The 15162-nt window shown below is 47.4% G+C and overlaps 1 protein-coding gene across 8 annotated transcripts in view; it reads left to right on the top strand.

Annotated features, from left to right (window-relative positions):
- The window catches only part of ENPP6 (ectonucleotide pyrophosphatase/phosphodiesterase 6), a 137121-nt gene that overhangs the window by 76236 nt on the left and 45723 nt on the right, over positions 1-15162 (top strand). For all 8 annotated transcript variants that reach the window (XM_059882326.1, XM_024986330.2, XM_005226006.5 and 5 more), the window contains one exon: positions 11026-11205. In XM_059882326.1, coding sequence (XP_059738309.1) covers positions 11049-11205 — 157 coding nt within the window. In that variant the 5' untranslated portion in view covers positions 11026-11048. The remainder of the gene's footprint in view (positions 1-11025; positions 11206-15162) is intronic.

Raw genomic sequence — 15162 nt, 5'->3', positions numbered from 1 at the left:
TCTGTCTGACTCTTGCGACCCCATGGAGGGTACCCCGCCAGACTCCTCTGGTCTATGGGATTTCCCAGGCAAGAATACTGGAGCAGGTTGTCATTTCCTTCTCCAGGGTATCTTCCCAACTCAGGGATGGAACCCGTGTCTCCTGCCCTGCAGTATGATTATTTAACAACTAAGCCACCAGGGACTGGGTTGTCATTTCCTTCTCCAGGGTATCTTCCCAACTCAGGGATGGAACCCGTGTCTCCTGCCCTGCAGGATGATTCTTTAACAACTAAGCCACCAGGGACTGGGTTGAATCATTAACATTACCTCACATGCCCGAATAGCTGAATTTGATCATTCTCTATCAATTGTTGTCATTAATGGTTGATCCAGTACTGTTTTGGTATCTGTTGTTGGAGATCGCCCATTAGCCATTCTAGGTTGTACACCAGTTGAAAAGATGGATCGTCGAACATGGCTTGGATCCAGGACCTAAGTGTGCCCTCCTCCTTTTTAAACAGAATTGAACTCCCCTCCTTACCCCCAGCCCTGCCCCAGTCACAGGTCGGGGCAGCCGGAGAACCAGAGCAACCCTCTGTGCTGGTGGGAGGAAGACTCCTGTCCTGGGTGAATTTATGGGGAGGGAACACAGAAGGGGCCTCCCACCACCTCTAGGCAGACAGGATGGGAGGTGGCTGGAGCCTGTTTTATACCAAAGTCATCCCACTCCAGTAGCAGGAGGACTGTGGCTGACCTGATGTCACTGCGGGAGGGGAGGGTGGCTGAGTGGGGCGGAGTTGGATGCGTTATCACTAGGGAGAGGGAGAAGAAGCTTTTAGACCGAGGTATTGGTGGGCTCTCTCTTGTGTATGATGTATTCCTTGGCGGCTCAGACTGTAAAGAATCTGCCTGCAGTGCAGGAGACCTGGGTTTGATCCCTGGGTTGGGAAGATCCCCTGAAGAAGGGAATGATGACCCACTCCAGTATTGTTGCCTGGAGAATTTCATGGACAGAGGAGCCTGGCGGGCTATAGTCCATGGGGTCGCAAATAGTCAGACACGACTGAGTGACTAAGCACAGCACAGCACAGGAATGCTCAATAAAATGGGAGTGTGTTTCAGAAGGGATTCCATCTTAAATGCAGTAATCAATTCAAGTTCTTTTCCAGCTTTGTGCTGAGATGAGGATAGATTAAATTGTCTGGAAATATCCTTGAGCTTTGGTAAAAATTAGCTTTCCCCAAATAAAGAGTGTTTAAAAGTCCCAAGCTTACATTTTTGTCCTTATTCTGGAAATAACTTTTGTTTCTGTACCTGTCTTCTAGTTGCTAAATAATTACACCAAGCTAGCATATTCCAGAAAAATAATACATTCTTTTGAGTCCAGTGACCTCAAAACTCTGAGCATGAATATCTCTAATCAAAAAATCTCTCCCCTCTTAACATTCTGGGGTTATTTTTGTTGCAAGTCCCTACACTTCACACTATAATCAAAGCCTGTTATCTTGGACTTGCAATATTTGTGACTCAGACTTAATCAGGACTGTGTCTAGCACATACATCAGTCGTTGCATTTAAAGATGTGCAAATTGTGAATTTTTCTTTCAACTTGATCTTGCATATTTCTCTCGAAACCACTTCTTTAACACACCAAATTCTGTCTTTGAACAAGTTAAGAAAATAAGATGTATTTCCTAGCAGAGGTGACCCATAAAGCCAATTAAAGTTTGTGAGTTAGGTCAGTACTTCTAGCAGTGCACTCTTCATTCCTTCATATCTCTTGGGTATCGAGTAGTTCCTGAACACTCACTAGTCTAAACAGGGTCTCAGCTCATCTTTAGACCTTCCAAATGGAAAAGTTCAGAGAGGAGTCTAGCGGTGGAAAAGTCTGGCTTATATAACGTTCTCAGGCTGCTGAGCTCTGAATCCAGCGTGCAGTTACTTCTTGGCATCGTGTCAATTTGAGGTGATGTCTGTAGATACGTTCAGTCTCTAAAATGCACCCTTTAACTGGAGACCCCTACACCGCAGACCTTTGGGAGCCTCTCGTTCTGCAGCTGGACACCTTCCAGAGGGAGAAGGGGGTAGGAGTCCCATCCGCTTTGTTAGCACCCCTTGTTTGGCAGTCTCCCCTCCTTCAGAGATATTTATGGTACAGTTTGTGCATGATAATCAATTGCCAGCGGCAGGCGGGTCTGGCTTTTCTGAAGATCCGAGCTCCTCCCTATGATTACCTTGGGGAGAGCCTCAGAGGCAGTCCCTGGATCTGGGGCAGTTTCTACCCAAATGACCTGGTGGGCTGGGGAGGCACCCAGTGGCCGGAGGGCAGAGGCTGCTGGGGAGGGTGCGGGTGCTGAGTCCCGGAGACCTGGCTTTGAACTGGGACTCTGCTCTCCTGCCAGCTCCCTGGCACTAACCTTGCCCCTCAGCCACTCTGAGCCTTACTCTCCCACCTGCCGCACGAGCACAGTATTATCTGCCTCTCAGAGTTGTGTTGAAGACTAAACGAGATGGAAGCACCTAGTTCCAGGTACAGGGAAGGTGGCCGAGACCTGGTAACTAACTAGTCCTGTTACTAAGCTGATTAGCAGACACCTGTCAAGGTGGCTCAGACCTTTGGCCTTCAGGTCATGACCCCTCCTGAGTCTAACTCCAGCCCAGGTAAAGTGCTTCCTGAGTGGGCTGATTCCCGGAACCTGACCCCTGATCCCTTAGGGTCCCCAGAAGTCCACCGGTCCTTGAGGGCGGGTGCTGTATGATGGCGTGAGAGCTGCTCCGGCAGCGGCAGCAGCTCCATCTCTCGGGTTTGTTAAGGCTTGGGGGGCACCCAGTGCCAGGTGAACTGGTGACCCCCGGTGAGCTAGTGTTAGAGGGCCATCGTGGTCAAGAGTGAGGACTCTGGGTCCAGGCTCCCTCGGTTGAATCCTGGCTCCACGTCACCTGCCGGTGTGAGAATTCAATCAATCTACTTCTCTGGGCCCCAGTTACTTCACCTGTAAAGTGGGCCTACCGTGAGTACTTGCCTGTTAAGGTGATCGTGAAGATTAAACGTGCTGGTTTCCTAAAGCTGCTGTAAGTACCACAAGTGGGGTGCCTTGGAACACCACAAATGCATTGTCTTGCTGTTCTGGCGTCCAGAAGCCAGAAACCAAGGAGTTGGCAGGGCCCTGGTCCCTCTGAAGTTGCCAGGGGAGGGTCCTTCCTCGCCACCCCCAGCTTCTGGGGTCCCTGGTGTTCCCTGGCTTGTTGATGACCGTCTTCTCCCTGTGGCTTTACAGCATCTTTCCTCTGTGTGCATGTCTAAATGCCCCCCCTTATGAGGACATCAGTCTGATTGGATTAGGGGCCCCCTGTGACCTCACTTGAACTTGATTTCCTCTGTAAAGATCCACTTTCCAAATAAGGTCACCTTTTGAGGTACTGGGCGTTGAGGACTTCAGTATATCTTTTTGGGGAGGGTACTATTCAACCTGACGAGGGCATGACAACCCACTCCAGTATTCTTGCCTGGAGAATCCTCATGAACAGAGGAGCCTATTTGACTACAGTCCATAGGGTCACAAAGAGTAGGACATGACTGAGCGACTAAGCACAGCACAGTACTGTTCAACCTGTAACAGGTGGACTTAGAACAAACCTTGGAACATAGTAAGCATTACATATGTTTTTAAACTATTTTTGTCTTTAATACTCATCACAGTCCAGCCAGGGAAGTAGTATTATTATTCCCATTTTAGAGATGGAAATGTGAGGCTCTGAGAATTTAGCCTCAATGTCCACAGCTAGAAACAGGGGAAGACCCCTTCACCCCAACTCTGACCCGTCTGACCACGCACTCATGCTGTCTCCACCGTCCCTGTCAACCTCTCAGAGATGGGCAGCTTGCCCACAGCTGGTGCCGGGTGTCCATCGTGCATGCTTATAACCCAGACTTCCGCAGGTGCGGCTGCAGAGGCCTGCGTGCAGCTCTGGGCTCAGAAGTCACCTGAGGGCTGCCTCTGGGTGAAAACGTGTATGCTGTAAAAGAATCACTTCCAAAGTCTGCATTAACATTTTGTAAGCTGTGTTTATATCTCTATGTTTTGACTAAACTGATGTGCCTAAAGTATGACTTCACTTTTCAACCAGCTGTTTTGATATCTAGCAGACGTGGCCATATTCATCTAATGGAAACACATGGATTTCAGAAAAACAGTGAATGGCTTAGTATTAAAGATTAGTATTACTTTGTAAAGGTGATTAGACACCCCAAGAATTCAGAAAGCTTTTGTATGATAGAGAAATTCCTCATTGGTTGTGGAACCTGAGTGTTTAGTGACTGAATTCATTATGTTGTTGTTTCTCAGCATGTGTATTTAGAGACATAAATAAATGGTCTAAAAAAGGCCAAGAGGTCTCCTCTTGAAATCAGCATGGTTTTATGTTCCAGATTGCAAATATAACCACTAAATCTATTGCAACCATGAAAAGTGAAGTGCCCAGAATATGATGATGAAAGAGAGATAATCCAAGTTTGAGTCGCTCATATCTCTTTGCACCCCCCAACTCGTCCACATATGATTTATTAGCACTGGGACAGTGAGCAAAATATTCAACCCCTTTGCAGCTAATACCTAGAAAATGTGGAGAGTCATTCCTTACTTCTGAATTCACAGGTGGTGGGTTAGGCCAGGGGTTTCCCTGGTGGCTCAGATGGTAAAGAACCTGAGATGCAAGTTCGATCCTTAGGTGGGGATCCTCTGCAGGAGGGCATGGCAACCCACTCCAGTATTCTTGCCTGGAGAATCCCATGGACAGAGGAGCCTGGAGGGCTACGGTCCATAGGGTCGCACGGAGTCAGACACAACTGAAGCGACTGAGTATCACACACGCACAAGTTAGAACAGGAAGCCAGTTGGGGTGTCTTCCGTTCCTGAGATGTGTGCAGGGGCATATGTACTCACAAGGCCGTGTGGCGGGACCTCAGGCTCAGGAGGTCCCCATATCCAGTTAAGGACTCACTCCTCCACCTAAGAAATCAACACGATTGATTTTCTTGAGAAGCCCATGCCTTAGGATTCTCTTTGGCGGCTGTGCTGGGAATTCTCTATTGGTCTCTTTGCCTTCCTCCCCCTTCTCTGGCCTGCCTGGAGCCCCTGGAGGATCTCACGGAGAGCCTCAGCTGGACAGCATCGGGGGGACAGCAGAGGCCGGGTATTGATTTCCCCCTGGCTCCCTGCTGGCTACGCCAGCTCCCCCTGCCCTTCAAGCCTGGGGGGACAGGTGCGCGATGGGTGAAAGTGGAATAAGCCCCGGTTGCTTCACCATCTCTTATTGGCCCCCCAGGGCCCTGGCCACCCCTTTGCAAACAACCCCTTGGACAACATACATGTGTCATGCCAGGACCTTGGCTGAGTGAAGCTCCGACTGTTTTGTATTGTACTAGCCCAGCGTGTCATTAAGGAGATCTTGTCTTCCCAGGAAAGGGAGCCCTGAGTGGTAGAGTGGAAAGTTCTACATTTTACCTGACTAAAATGTTCACCCCCTCGTGTCATCATTATTTGCACATGCTATCACCTCAGTTGAGTACCTCCTGATTTCACGTCTTCTCCTTCACTGTGACTATGAAATAGGAGCAAATAAAGAATGCTTTCTCTAGAATTGCCAGATAAGATACAGGATATTCAGTTAAATTAGAAGTTTAGGTAAACAACAAAGAATTTTTTAGGAGAAGTATATTCCATGGAATAATGGGGATATATTTATAGTAAAAAATTGTTTATTTGAAACTCAAATTTAACTGGGAATCTTACAACATTTTTTTTGGGGGGGGCTAAAATAAATATAACAACTCTAACTAGAATGGCCTTCTGAAGTGGGCAGTTCCTGTTCAAAGAAACATTTTCTTTTTTTTTTTTTCCTTTTTGTCCTTCCTTATTTTCTTCCTTCCTTCCCCTTGCCCCCATTTTTTAAAGGATTCTATAAACTAATAACTTAAAAGACTCTTGCTCCTTGGAAGAAAAGTTGTGACCAACATAGACAGCACATTAAAAAGTAGAGACATTACTTTACCAACAGAGTTCCGTCTAGTCAAAGCTTTGGTTTTTCCAGTAGTCATGTATGGATGTGAGAGTTGTGCTATAAAGAAAGCTGAGCGCAGACGAATTGATACTTTTAAACTGTGGTGTTGGAGAAGACTCTCAATTGAGAGTCCCTTGGACTGCAAGGAGATCCAACCAGTCCATCCTAAAGGAAATCAGTACTGAATATGCATTGGAAGGACTGATGCTGAAGCTGAAACTCCAATACTTTGGTCACCTGATGCTAAGAACCGACTCGCTGGAAAAGACACTGAGGCTGGGAAAGATTGAAGGCAGGAGGAGAAGGGGACGACAGAGGATGAGATGGTTGGATGGCATCACTGACTCAATGGACATGAGTTTGAGTAAACTCTGGGAGTTGGTGATGGACAGGGAAGCCTGGCGTGCTGCAGTCCATGGGGTTGCAAAGAGTTGGACACGACTGAGCAACTGAACTGAACTGATAAGCTAATGAGGGCTTCCCAAGAGGCACTAGTGAGAAGCCCTCATTAGTTTATCAGTTCAGTTCAGTCTCCAACTGAGACTCTCCAACTGCCAATGCAGGAGACATAAGAGAATTGGGTTCAATCCCTGGGTCGGGAAGATCTCCTGGAGGAGGCATGGCAATCCACTCCAGTATTCTTGCCTAGAGAATCCCATGGACAGAGGTGCCTGGCAGGCCAGAGTCCATGGGGTCAAAAAGAGTCGGACAGGACTGAGCGACTTAGCATGCATGCATAAGCTAATGAGCTACGCAGACTTAGGAGTGATGCAGGAGCTCTGGAGGGCTGAACTGCTTTTGAGAGAACTTTGAAATTCAGGGAGAAACTTTGGAGGTAGGTGCTGTGTAGCAGAGATGAATCAGTAAGGTGTACAAGGCCAGAGTTTTTTGAGTGAGGGGCCAAGGAGGAAACCTTGGTGGGGGTAGCTGAAAGGACTTTTAAGAACACGGATGTCTGACCCTCAATCTGCAGTTCTTTGCACTGCTCTCAGTCTTCCTCTTCACACCCCACTGAATCCCCAGTTAAGTTTACCCGACTCATGTATATTTCATGTGAGCGGGTTTCTTTGTGCCACGCAGTGAGCGTCACTTCTGGGGTGCCATATGTCATGGCAGCAGGAGTCTAGAAGGAGAGATGCCTGCGATGTACTGAGTGTCATGGGGAAGTGCAAGAATTCAGTGGAAATGGGGTTGGGACAAATCACGTAGAGAGCTCAGAAGAAAGGAGGCTCCAACTGATCTCCAGATTCCATTTGTCGGTGTGACTCTCTACCTTCATATTAATAATGTAAGTTAATGTTCAGAGGTTTTACTATGTGCCAGGTATTCATCTATGTGGTGGTGGTGGTTTAGTTGCTAAGACAGGTCCGACTCTTTGCGACCCCATGGACTGTACCACCAGCTCCTCTGTCCATGGGATTTTCCAGGCAACAATACTGGAGTGGGTTGCCATTCCCTTCTCCAATTCATGTATGTATTCATAGGCGTATGTGTGTACAGAGCTGCATTTGGAGGAGGTGGGGGAGGAGGGAGAGGAGGCAGATCTTCCTTAACACTGTATCTGAAATCCACCTGGGATTTGTGGTTTGTGATGGTGTCAAGAAAGTTTCTACTGATGTTTTGAGCAAAGGGTCCGAGTAATCAAACTACCGGAGGCTCCATTTAGAAAGAGCTGAGAAAAATCGAGAAGAGTTGCAGATGCATTAAAATAGACACGGGTCAGGCAGAAATATGGAGAGGAGAGCTTGTGGGCTGCAGAAGCCAGTACACTGTGCTCCATTCTGTTCTGTTCTTTTCCGCTTTTGCCCAAGCAATAAAAACAAAAGAGCGAGAGAAGGCCAGGGTGGGTAAGGAAACCAGCTTGAGGAAGAGCAGACTCAGACTGTCACAGCCAGACTGCCAGCCTTCATATATTCATGCAAAGGAAAATCAGCTCAGCTGGGAGAGAAGATTTGAGCAGACGAGGAGATGGAGAGCGACTGTCTCCTGCTGGCTTCCCTGAAAGGCACTGCTTCCCAGAACAAAGGGATGCCCCTGGGGGCCAGCCCGGCATCTGTGATTAAGCCTTTGAAGAATACACCCTCTCACTTCAACTCAAGGCCCAATCCACTAAAAGAATAAAACCCACTTTCCGAACAGGGTTCCGAGATGACCTTCTTGTTGAAAGAGCCCCCTCATCACTTTGAAACCCTTTAATCATAGAAGGAAAGCCAGAGTGGATAGCCTTTCCTTCTCCAGCGGGTCTTCCCAAACCAGGACGCAAACCGGGGTCTCCCGCATTGGAGGTGGATCCTTTACCAACTGAGCTATCGGGGAAGCCCCAAAGAACAAAACCCACTTTCTGAACAAGGTTCCAAGATGACCTTCTTGTTGAAAGATCTCCCTCTTCACTTCGAAACCCTTTAATGATAGAAGGGAAACCACTGGGTCTGGGATCTTCTTGGGCACTGTCCTCTCCCAGGAAGTGGTCGGGACCCTCCCCACTGATGCTCATGTCTTTCATCCTCTGGAGAGGGGTTGGGTCTCGGGACAGTGGGGATGGATGATTTACCTGCTGAGGTCTGAGCTCCCCTTAGAAGGGATGTGTCCCTCTGGGCCAGCCCGGACCAGCCCTGGTGCTGGTGGTGACCAAAGCCATCTCTGGAGGTCTTGTCTCAAGGCACTCCCCTGGAGAGGGCCGTAATCAAGGTCTCTGAGGTTCACCGGAGTCTACAGGCACCATGACCAATTGGTATGGAAAGAAGATACAAAAGCTAATGCTAGGTCCTACCTATTGTTGAGAACCAAAGACCCTTTAGGGAAAAAGTGAAGAGACCCAGATGACCACGGGAAAGAAGACCTCATCATCTGAAATGTGAAAATATGGTAGAGCTGTGTGTTAGCTGCACACACAGATCCTAGCTCTCAGTGAGGCCTTATGGGTATTTAAAAAATACAAGGGGGAGAGGTAGAGAATTTAGTTTAGCAGAAATTCTCCAGGAGAATATTCTCTCTCTGCCTCCCTCTCTCACACATACATGTGCACACACACACACACACCCCCCATAATCCAGTCACATCACAGCTCTACAGTCTAGGGGAGGCCATCACTTTTCACCCATGAGGGAAAGAGCAAAGGATAGTGAGAAAGCCTGTAAACTTTGGGTCTAGAGGGTTGAATGTGAGTGTTGAAAAGAAGAGGGAAATTTCATCAAATGATATTGTAGGGTTTCTGAGACATACAAGTAAAGGACAGAAGTTGTAAATACTTAAAAAAATTTTTGTTTTAATTGCTTCATGCTTCTCTGAATACAGCACATTTTCAAAACTGAATCATATTAGCCCCTGCTTTCATCTGGGTTTCATGCATTTCTTCTAGAGTAATCGAAACAGTTCCAATTAAAAGTAGAGACTGCTGCACGCACGCACACACACACACCCCTCTCCCTACTATTCGAACTTTTTGGCCAACGCTGTACAACACCAGGGCTTCCCTGGTGGTTCAGCAGTAAAGAATCCAGTTGCCAGTGCAGGAGACGTGGGTTCAAGCCCTGGGTGGGGAAGATCCTCTGGGGAAGGAAATGGCAACTCACTCCAGTATTCTTGCCTGGCTAATCCCATGGACGGAGGAGCCTGGAGGGCTACAGTCCACGGGGGAGCAAAGAGTCGAACACAACTTAGCAACTAAACAGCAACACTCATAACAAGGTTCTTGAGTATGGGGACCACATTTATTCAAATGTGAATCTCTACATCTATCACAATGTACAGTCCATAGGAGCATTTAATAAATGTTAGTTGGAGGAATAAATGAAATGAAGAAGTTCTTTAGTCATTGGATAATTTGCTCAAAGTTTTTATTTATTTGTTAATTCTGTCAATTCACATGTGAAAGCTTTGGTCAGGGTGGAAAAACTAACTCTATAGTTTTGGGCAAAAATAATTGTGTTTGGCTCTCTGGGCTTTAAATTGAAAACATCACTTGTGGAACGCCTGAGCTTCTATGATGAAATAAAAGGTTTTTACTTTGGGATATTTTGAGTCTACAAATTTTCAAAATTATATTTTATGGTTTCTCCTGGTTTGATTAAAAGTAAAGTGTGGGTGTTGAGGAGTAGGCGCTGGCAAAAAGAAAGAACAACAGCAAACAAACAAGGGAACAAAAAAGCCACTTTGATGAAGCATCGTCAGTGAGCTCGATGAAGCATGTTTCATCCCGGTGCCAAATGATGCTCACTAAAATCGCAGCAATTTTTGATGCACTCGCCAATGTTTGTGTTATTTTTACTTTAAAGATGTAACAGATTGCTCCAAAATAAATAATTTAAGCCTCATGTTTCAAATGAGTCCAAGCGCTGTGTCTTTCACTTCTGCACCCAACAGAGGCTCCTCTCGTGTCTATGCCACACTCCACTGGGAGGGCTGTTTTCTTGCTTTGTTTTTCAAAGCGGAGTCTGTTTTTCACCATTCTGTTCCAAACATCAGGGGTTCTGTCATCATTCGGCACTTGAAGCGATAACTCCTCTTTATCCGGGAAAAATGGGAACAAACTCCATGGCGTCTGGATTCGTGATCCGGTGGGAGGAGGGCTTGGAAAGGCTTTGGAGAGAACTCTGGGCTGAGAACATAACCCAAGCCCACGGGAATCTACAGTGTGCACACTGATTCTTTTCTAGACGTCGAGCCACGAGCAATGGGTCAGGTTTTACACACGATGGTCTCAGTTTAACTTAAAATAGCTTCAGACTTGGCCAATTACTTTCACTTGAGATGGCCCATCGTCAATCAGTATTGGACTTCTTACTGGGTTGTTTGCTTTTATGGTATAATCTAAGAGAAAAGAAACATCTATGATTTAAAAAAAAATAATTATAAAAAACCAAGAATGTATGCTGTTCTCTGCTCCCTAAATGAGCGTGAATGGCTTATAAATTCAGAAAATAAAGATGACATGTAAAAACACCAGAGCAATAAACCGACAGCCTTGTGTCTTCGTTCATGCAGGTCGCCACTGTGAGGTCCATCAGATGACCGGGAACTACATGTGGGACCCCGACACCAACAAGTCATTTGACTTAGGTATCAACAGAGACAGCCGGTTGCCCCTTTGGTGGAACGGATCAGAACCTCTGTGGGTCACTCTGACCAAGGCCAAGAGGAAGGTCTACATGTACTACTGGCCAGGTGAGTGTGCTGACTTCCAGGCCACTCCAGCCTCCCAAACCTCAAAGTACAGTGACATCTCTGAGGACAAGCATGCACGGGGAGGTGTTTAAAGACCAAGCCAGGGTTTGAAAAACTGGGATCTTTGTTCAAAAAACACCTTATGGAAGTGTTCCTTTATATTTTGCTGCATGTAGATGTGTTTGAAGACCAAGCCAGGCTTTGGAAAAGTGGGATCTTTGTTCAAAAAATGGCTTATGGAAGTGTTCCTCTATATTTTGTTGCCCTGTGGCATGTGGGATCTTAGTTCCCAGATCAGGGATCAAACCTGTGTCCCCAGCATTGGCAGGCAGATTCTTAAGCACCAGGGAACTCTCCTTTATATTTTGGTTTGAACAGTAGCATCAGACCAGACACTATGCCATCTCTTACCATCCTTGGTTCAGCAATATTTCTGCAGTATAGCATGCATTTTCATGGGCAAAAGTTTGGGCACCCAGGAGAGATAAGTAATAGGGTGCTTATTTGCTTTACAGAAGAATTTAGAGTACCAGTTCTATAGATTTTGAGATCTCCTACAATACTGAAAAGAGAGTTCAAAGCTCTTGCAACTTTTTGGTTGTGCATTAAATGAAGCCTCTGTATTAATAGTCTGCCTGCAGATCGTAGGTCAGTGAGAAACTGAAGGACTTAACTTACTTCAATGAGGGAGATAAGCAGTCATGTAGACTGTCCTGGCAGAGAAGGCAATGGCACCCCACTCCAGTACTCTTGCCTGGAAAATCCCATGGACGGAGGGGCCTGGTGGGCTGCAGTCCATGGGGTCACTAAGAGTCGGACACGACTGAGTGACTTCACTTTATTTTTTCACTTTTATGCACTGGAGAAGGAAATGGCAACCCACTCCAGTGTTCTTGCCTGGAGAATCCCAGGGACGGGGGAGCCTGGTGGGTTGCCGTCTCTGGGGTCGCACAGAGTCGGACACGACTGAAGCGACTTAGCAGCAGCAGCAGCAGCAGCAGACTGTCTTGGAGGCCGAAAGGAGGCTTCAGCATCTCTCATCTTTTTCTTTTGTTCTATTTTTTGGCTGCGCCACATGGCGTGTGGGATCTTAGTTTCCCCAACCAGGGATCGAACCTGTGCTCCCTGTGGTGGAAGCGCAGAGTCTGAACCACTGGACCGCCAGGGAAGTCCAGGAGGCTCTCATTTTGTCAGCCAAAACTCTGTCATTAAGGATGACAGGATTCCATGACAACGAAATAATCAACTCACCTCTGTCTTTCCATTGATGGGACGTGTTGCTAGGCAAGTGGGCAGTTTGACTTTGCCACACACGTGGCTGCAGACACTTTTTCCTGTTGCTTCATGGTGCAATCCTAGATGATTGTTCTTGTGGAAGGAGAGATGGGGGAGGCCTAGAAGAAATGAAGGGATACAAGCGGAGAAGCTGCTGGAGGGATTTCGCTGGGCTGGGCTGGTGGCAAAGCAGCCTGATGAAATGGTGAGAGCGTGGCAGGTTCTGGGGGAATTCGGGAGCCTGGAGAGAAGGGTGAGTAAGCCCAGGCTGAGTCACAGGTGGCCCACATCGAGGACGTGGGCCTTGAGCAGGAGTTTGGAGGATGCTGGTTGGCGGCGGTCCCATGGAGAGTGGTTCAGGGCATTCAAGGCCATGCCAGCTCCTGGAGGAGGAGCGTGGAACACAGACAGATGGAGAACAGGGCGACCTGCCATTCTGTGGCAAGTGGTCTAAAGCCGCCACCGAGCAGTGAGTAGTGTCCACAGGTGAGCCTGGGACGACCAGGGCGGCTTTCATATCATATCTGCTACTTCACCTCCCAGCAGTTAACAGATAGACCAGTCCTGCTGGCAGATGAAGAGTTAGGGGAGTATTAGAGTTGCTTCAGGAGACACCTGGGGTTTGGTCCCTAATGGCTACCTTGGCTGACGTGAGAAGAAGCTTTCAAGCAAGGGTAGGGTTTAGAAGATGCCATCACCTTAAATGGAGGCTCCATTTTTCAAACAGTTGGACGTAAGATTAAGAAAACAAGTGGGTGCCTCAGCCAAGCTAATCAGACTCCGAGAGGAGGCAAGCTCAGGTTGAGCACAATGTGATGAGGTCCGGAGCAAAACGCTGCTACATTTTGAGGTCATTCTCAGTAATCGGCATCGAAAAGCACAAGGATCCTGGTGCATAGGCCCAGGAGAGGCACAGACGGATTGCACTGTCTTAGGGACCATCTCAGAACAGACCATCAAGATGAATATTGCCCCAATGCTATAGGGGTCACCTTCCACGGTATCAGGTTAATTTAACTTTCCATGTCTTAGAACTTGAGTTCTTCCTGCCTTGAAGAGGACCTCCCCCGGAATCTCCTCCCCTCTCCCCACATGCTTCATCTGCCTATGTTCCCCCTCTCCCATGACCTTTTGGGTGGCTTTGGATGCCGATGCTCGCGGAAAGGCGGGGGAAGACCCTAAAGGAGACAGTTGCCATATTTCAGACTTCTCTCTGCCTTATTACAGAGCATCGCTCTTGATCTCACCTTGGGGCACCTGGCTCCATAACCATAATCAACAATTTGAATTTATATATCACCGAGTAGCTACAAAGTCTTGACGCTAGTTTGCATGTAAAGTATCTTGCTGCATCTCCAAAATGGCTCCTGAAGGGCAAAAAAAGCCAGTCACTTTCTCTGAGTCCCAGCTAATGTGACATGACAAATACACCTTGAGGTCAGTTTAAGGTGTTACCTGTCAGGAGGGCAGAAGCTAAGAAAGATAACCTCCTAGAGTTTCCTCCAAACAAAGATGAGCTAACTGTCTGGCTGTGTGGAAGTCTTGACAGAAATTGGATGAAAAGTCTCTGGCTTCTTAGACACCATCTAGTCCTTGTAAATTGGATCCACAAATTCAGATTCCTTGAGAACCCGCTGGCTCTGAAGGCCCTGCCGCCCAGCCCACGTCCGGTGTGCTCCAGTCCCTCCGTTCTTACTGGCTGACTGCCGAGGCATTAACTGCCCCTGCTGTCCTTTCCCTTCCCGCCTCAGCCCCCTCCAGACACAGCGCCTGGCCCGATGTGGTCCTTGGTCTCTGCAAGATTAAGCAGAGTGCAGTGGCGTTTCTTCCAAATGTGACTTGGTTTTTTCTTCTCAAATCCTCCTCTCCCCTCTCCACTTCCCACTGGACATTGTACAGACCTCTTGACGAGGCCTGGGAAATCTTCGTTGCTCCAGTGAGCTGTGTTATGACACTTCGAGTCTCGCCATGAAGTCAATATTTAGAAGTGCAATTTAGAAATGGCAGGAGTTCAAGTCTTCCTGTCAGGTAGATAAAGCGGCAGACTGAAAAATTGATCACTGGTGAAGAGTCCAAAGGACCCCACCTCAAGTCTTGAGAAATTTAATATTGTAAACAGAGCCTTTATTTCCCCACCCAGTGGTGCCATGGAGCTGTGCAGCAGGGAGATGATCCCCTCAGGAAATGATTCCAGGCCCTAAATCAAATACTTGGAGGGAAGTATTTGACCCTGATCAGAGCACTCCTAGATCCCAGATCAGCCAGGATCTAGGAGTGCTCTGTGAAGGATGAGTTGAGGGTGTATCATCCCCTAACTTTATTCCTGTTCCATACCTCTGGTTCGAAGTCCAGGGGGTTTTATTGAGTGGGGGAAAAGAACAATCTCCAATATTTACTTCAGATGGAGACCAAACCAAGGAGAAGGATGCCCTGAGGAGAGGAGGTGACATGGGGGGATAGAGGGTAAGTAAACCATTGCATGGAGATAGAATCTGAGCTCTGTGTACAACTGAGGTTACTTCACACAATGGCAGAAGTTTTTAAGTTTATTCTCATGACTCTGATGAAACCTCCCCAAAGGAACAAAATCAGCAGCCTTTTAGGAGTCTGTGGTTAAAACTCCTGGAGCAAGCATCTGAAGACTCTGAGTTTACATCTTCAGTCATGATTTTGCAGCACTAA

The sequence above is a fragment of the Bos taurus genome, chromosome 27, assembly GCF_002263795.3.
Source record: "Bos taurus isolate L1 Dominette 01449 registration number 42190680 breed Hereford chromosome 27, ARS-UCD2.0, whole genome shotgun sequence".
Classification (NCBI taxonomy): domain Eukaryota; kingdom Metazoa; phylum Chordata; class Mammalia; order Artiodactyla; family Bovidae; genus Bos; species Bos taurus.
Note: the sequence above shows the minus strand (reverse complement) of the source record. Positions and strands in the feature narration are given on the sequence as shown.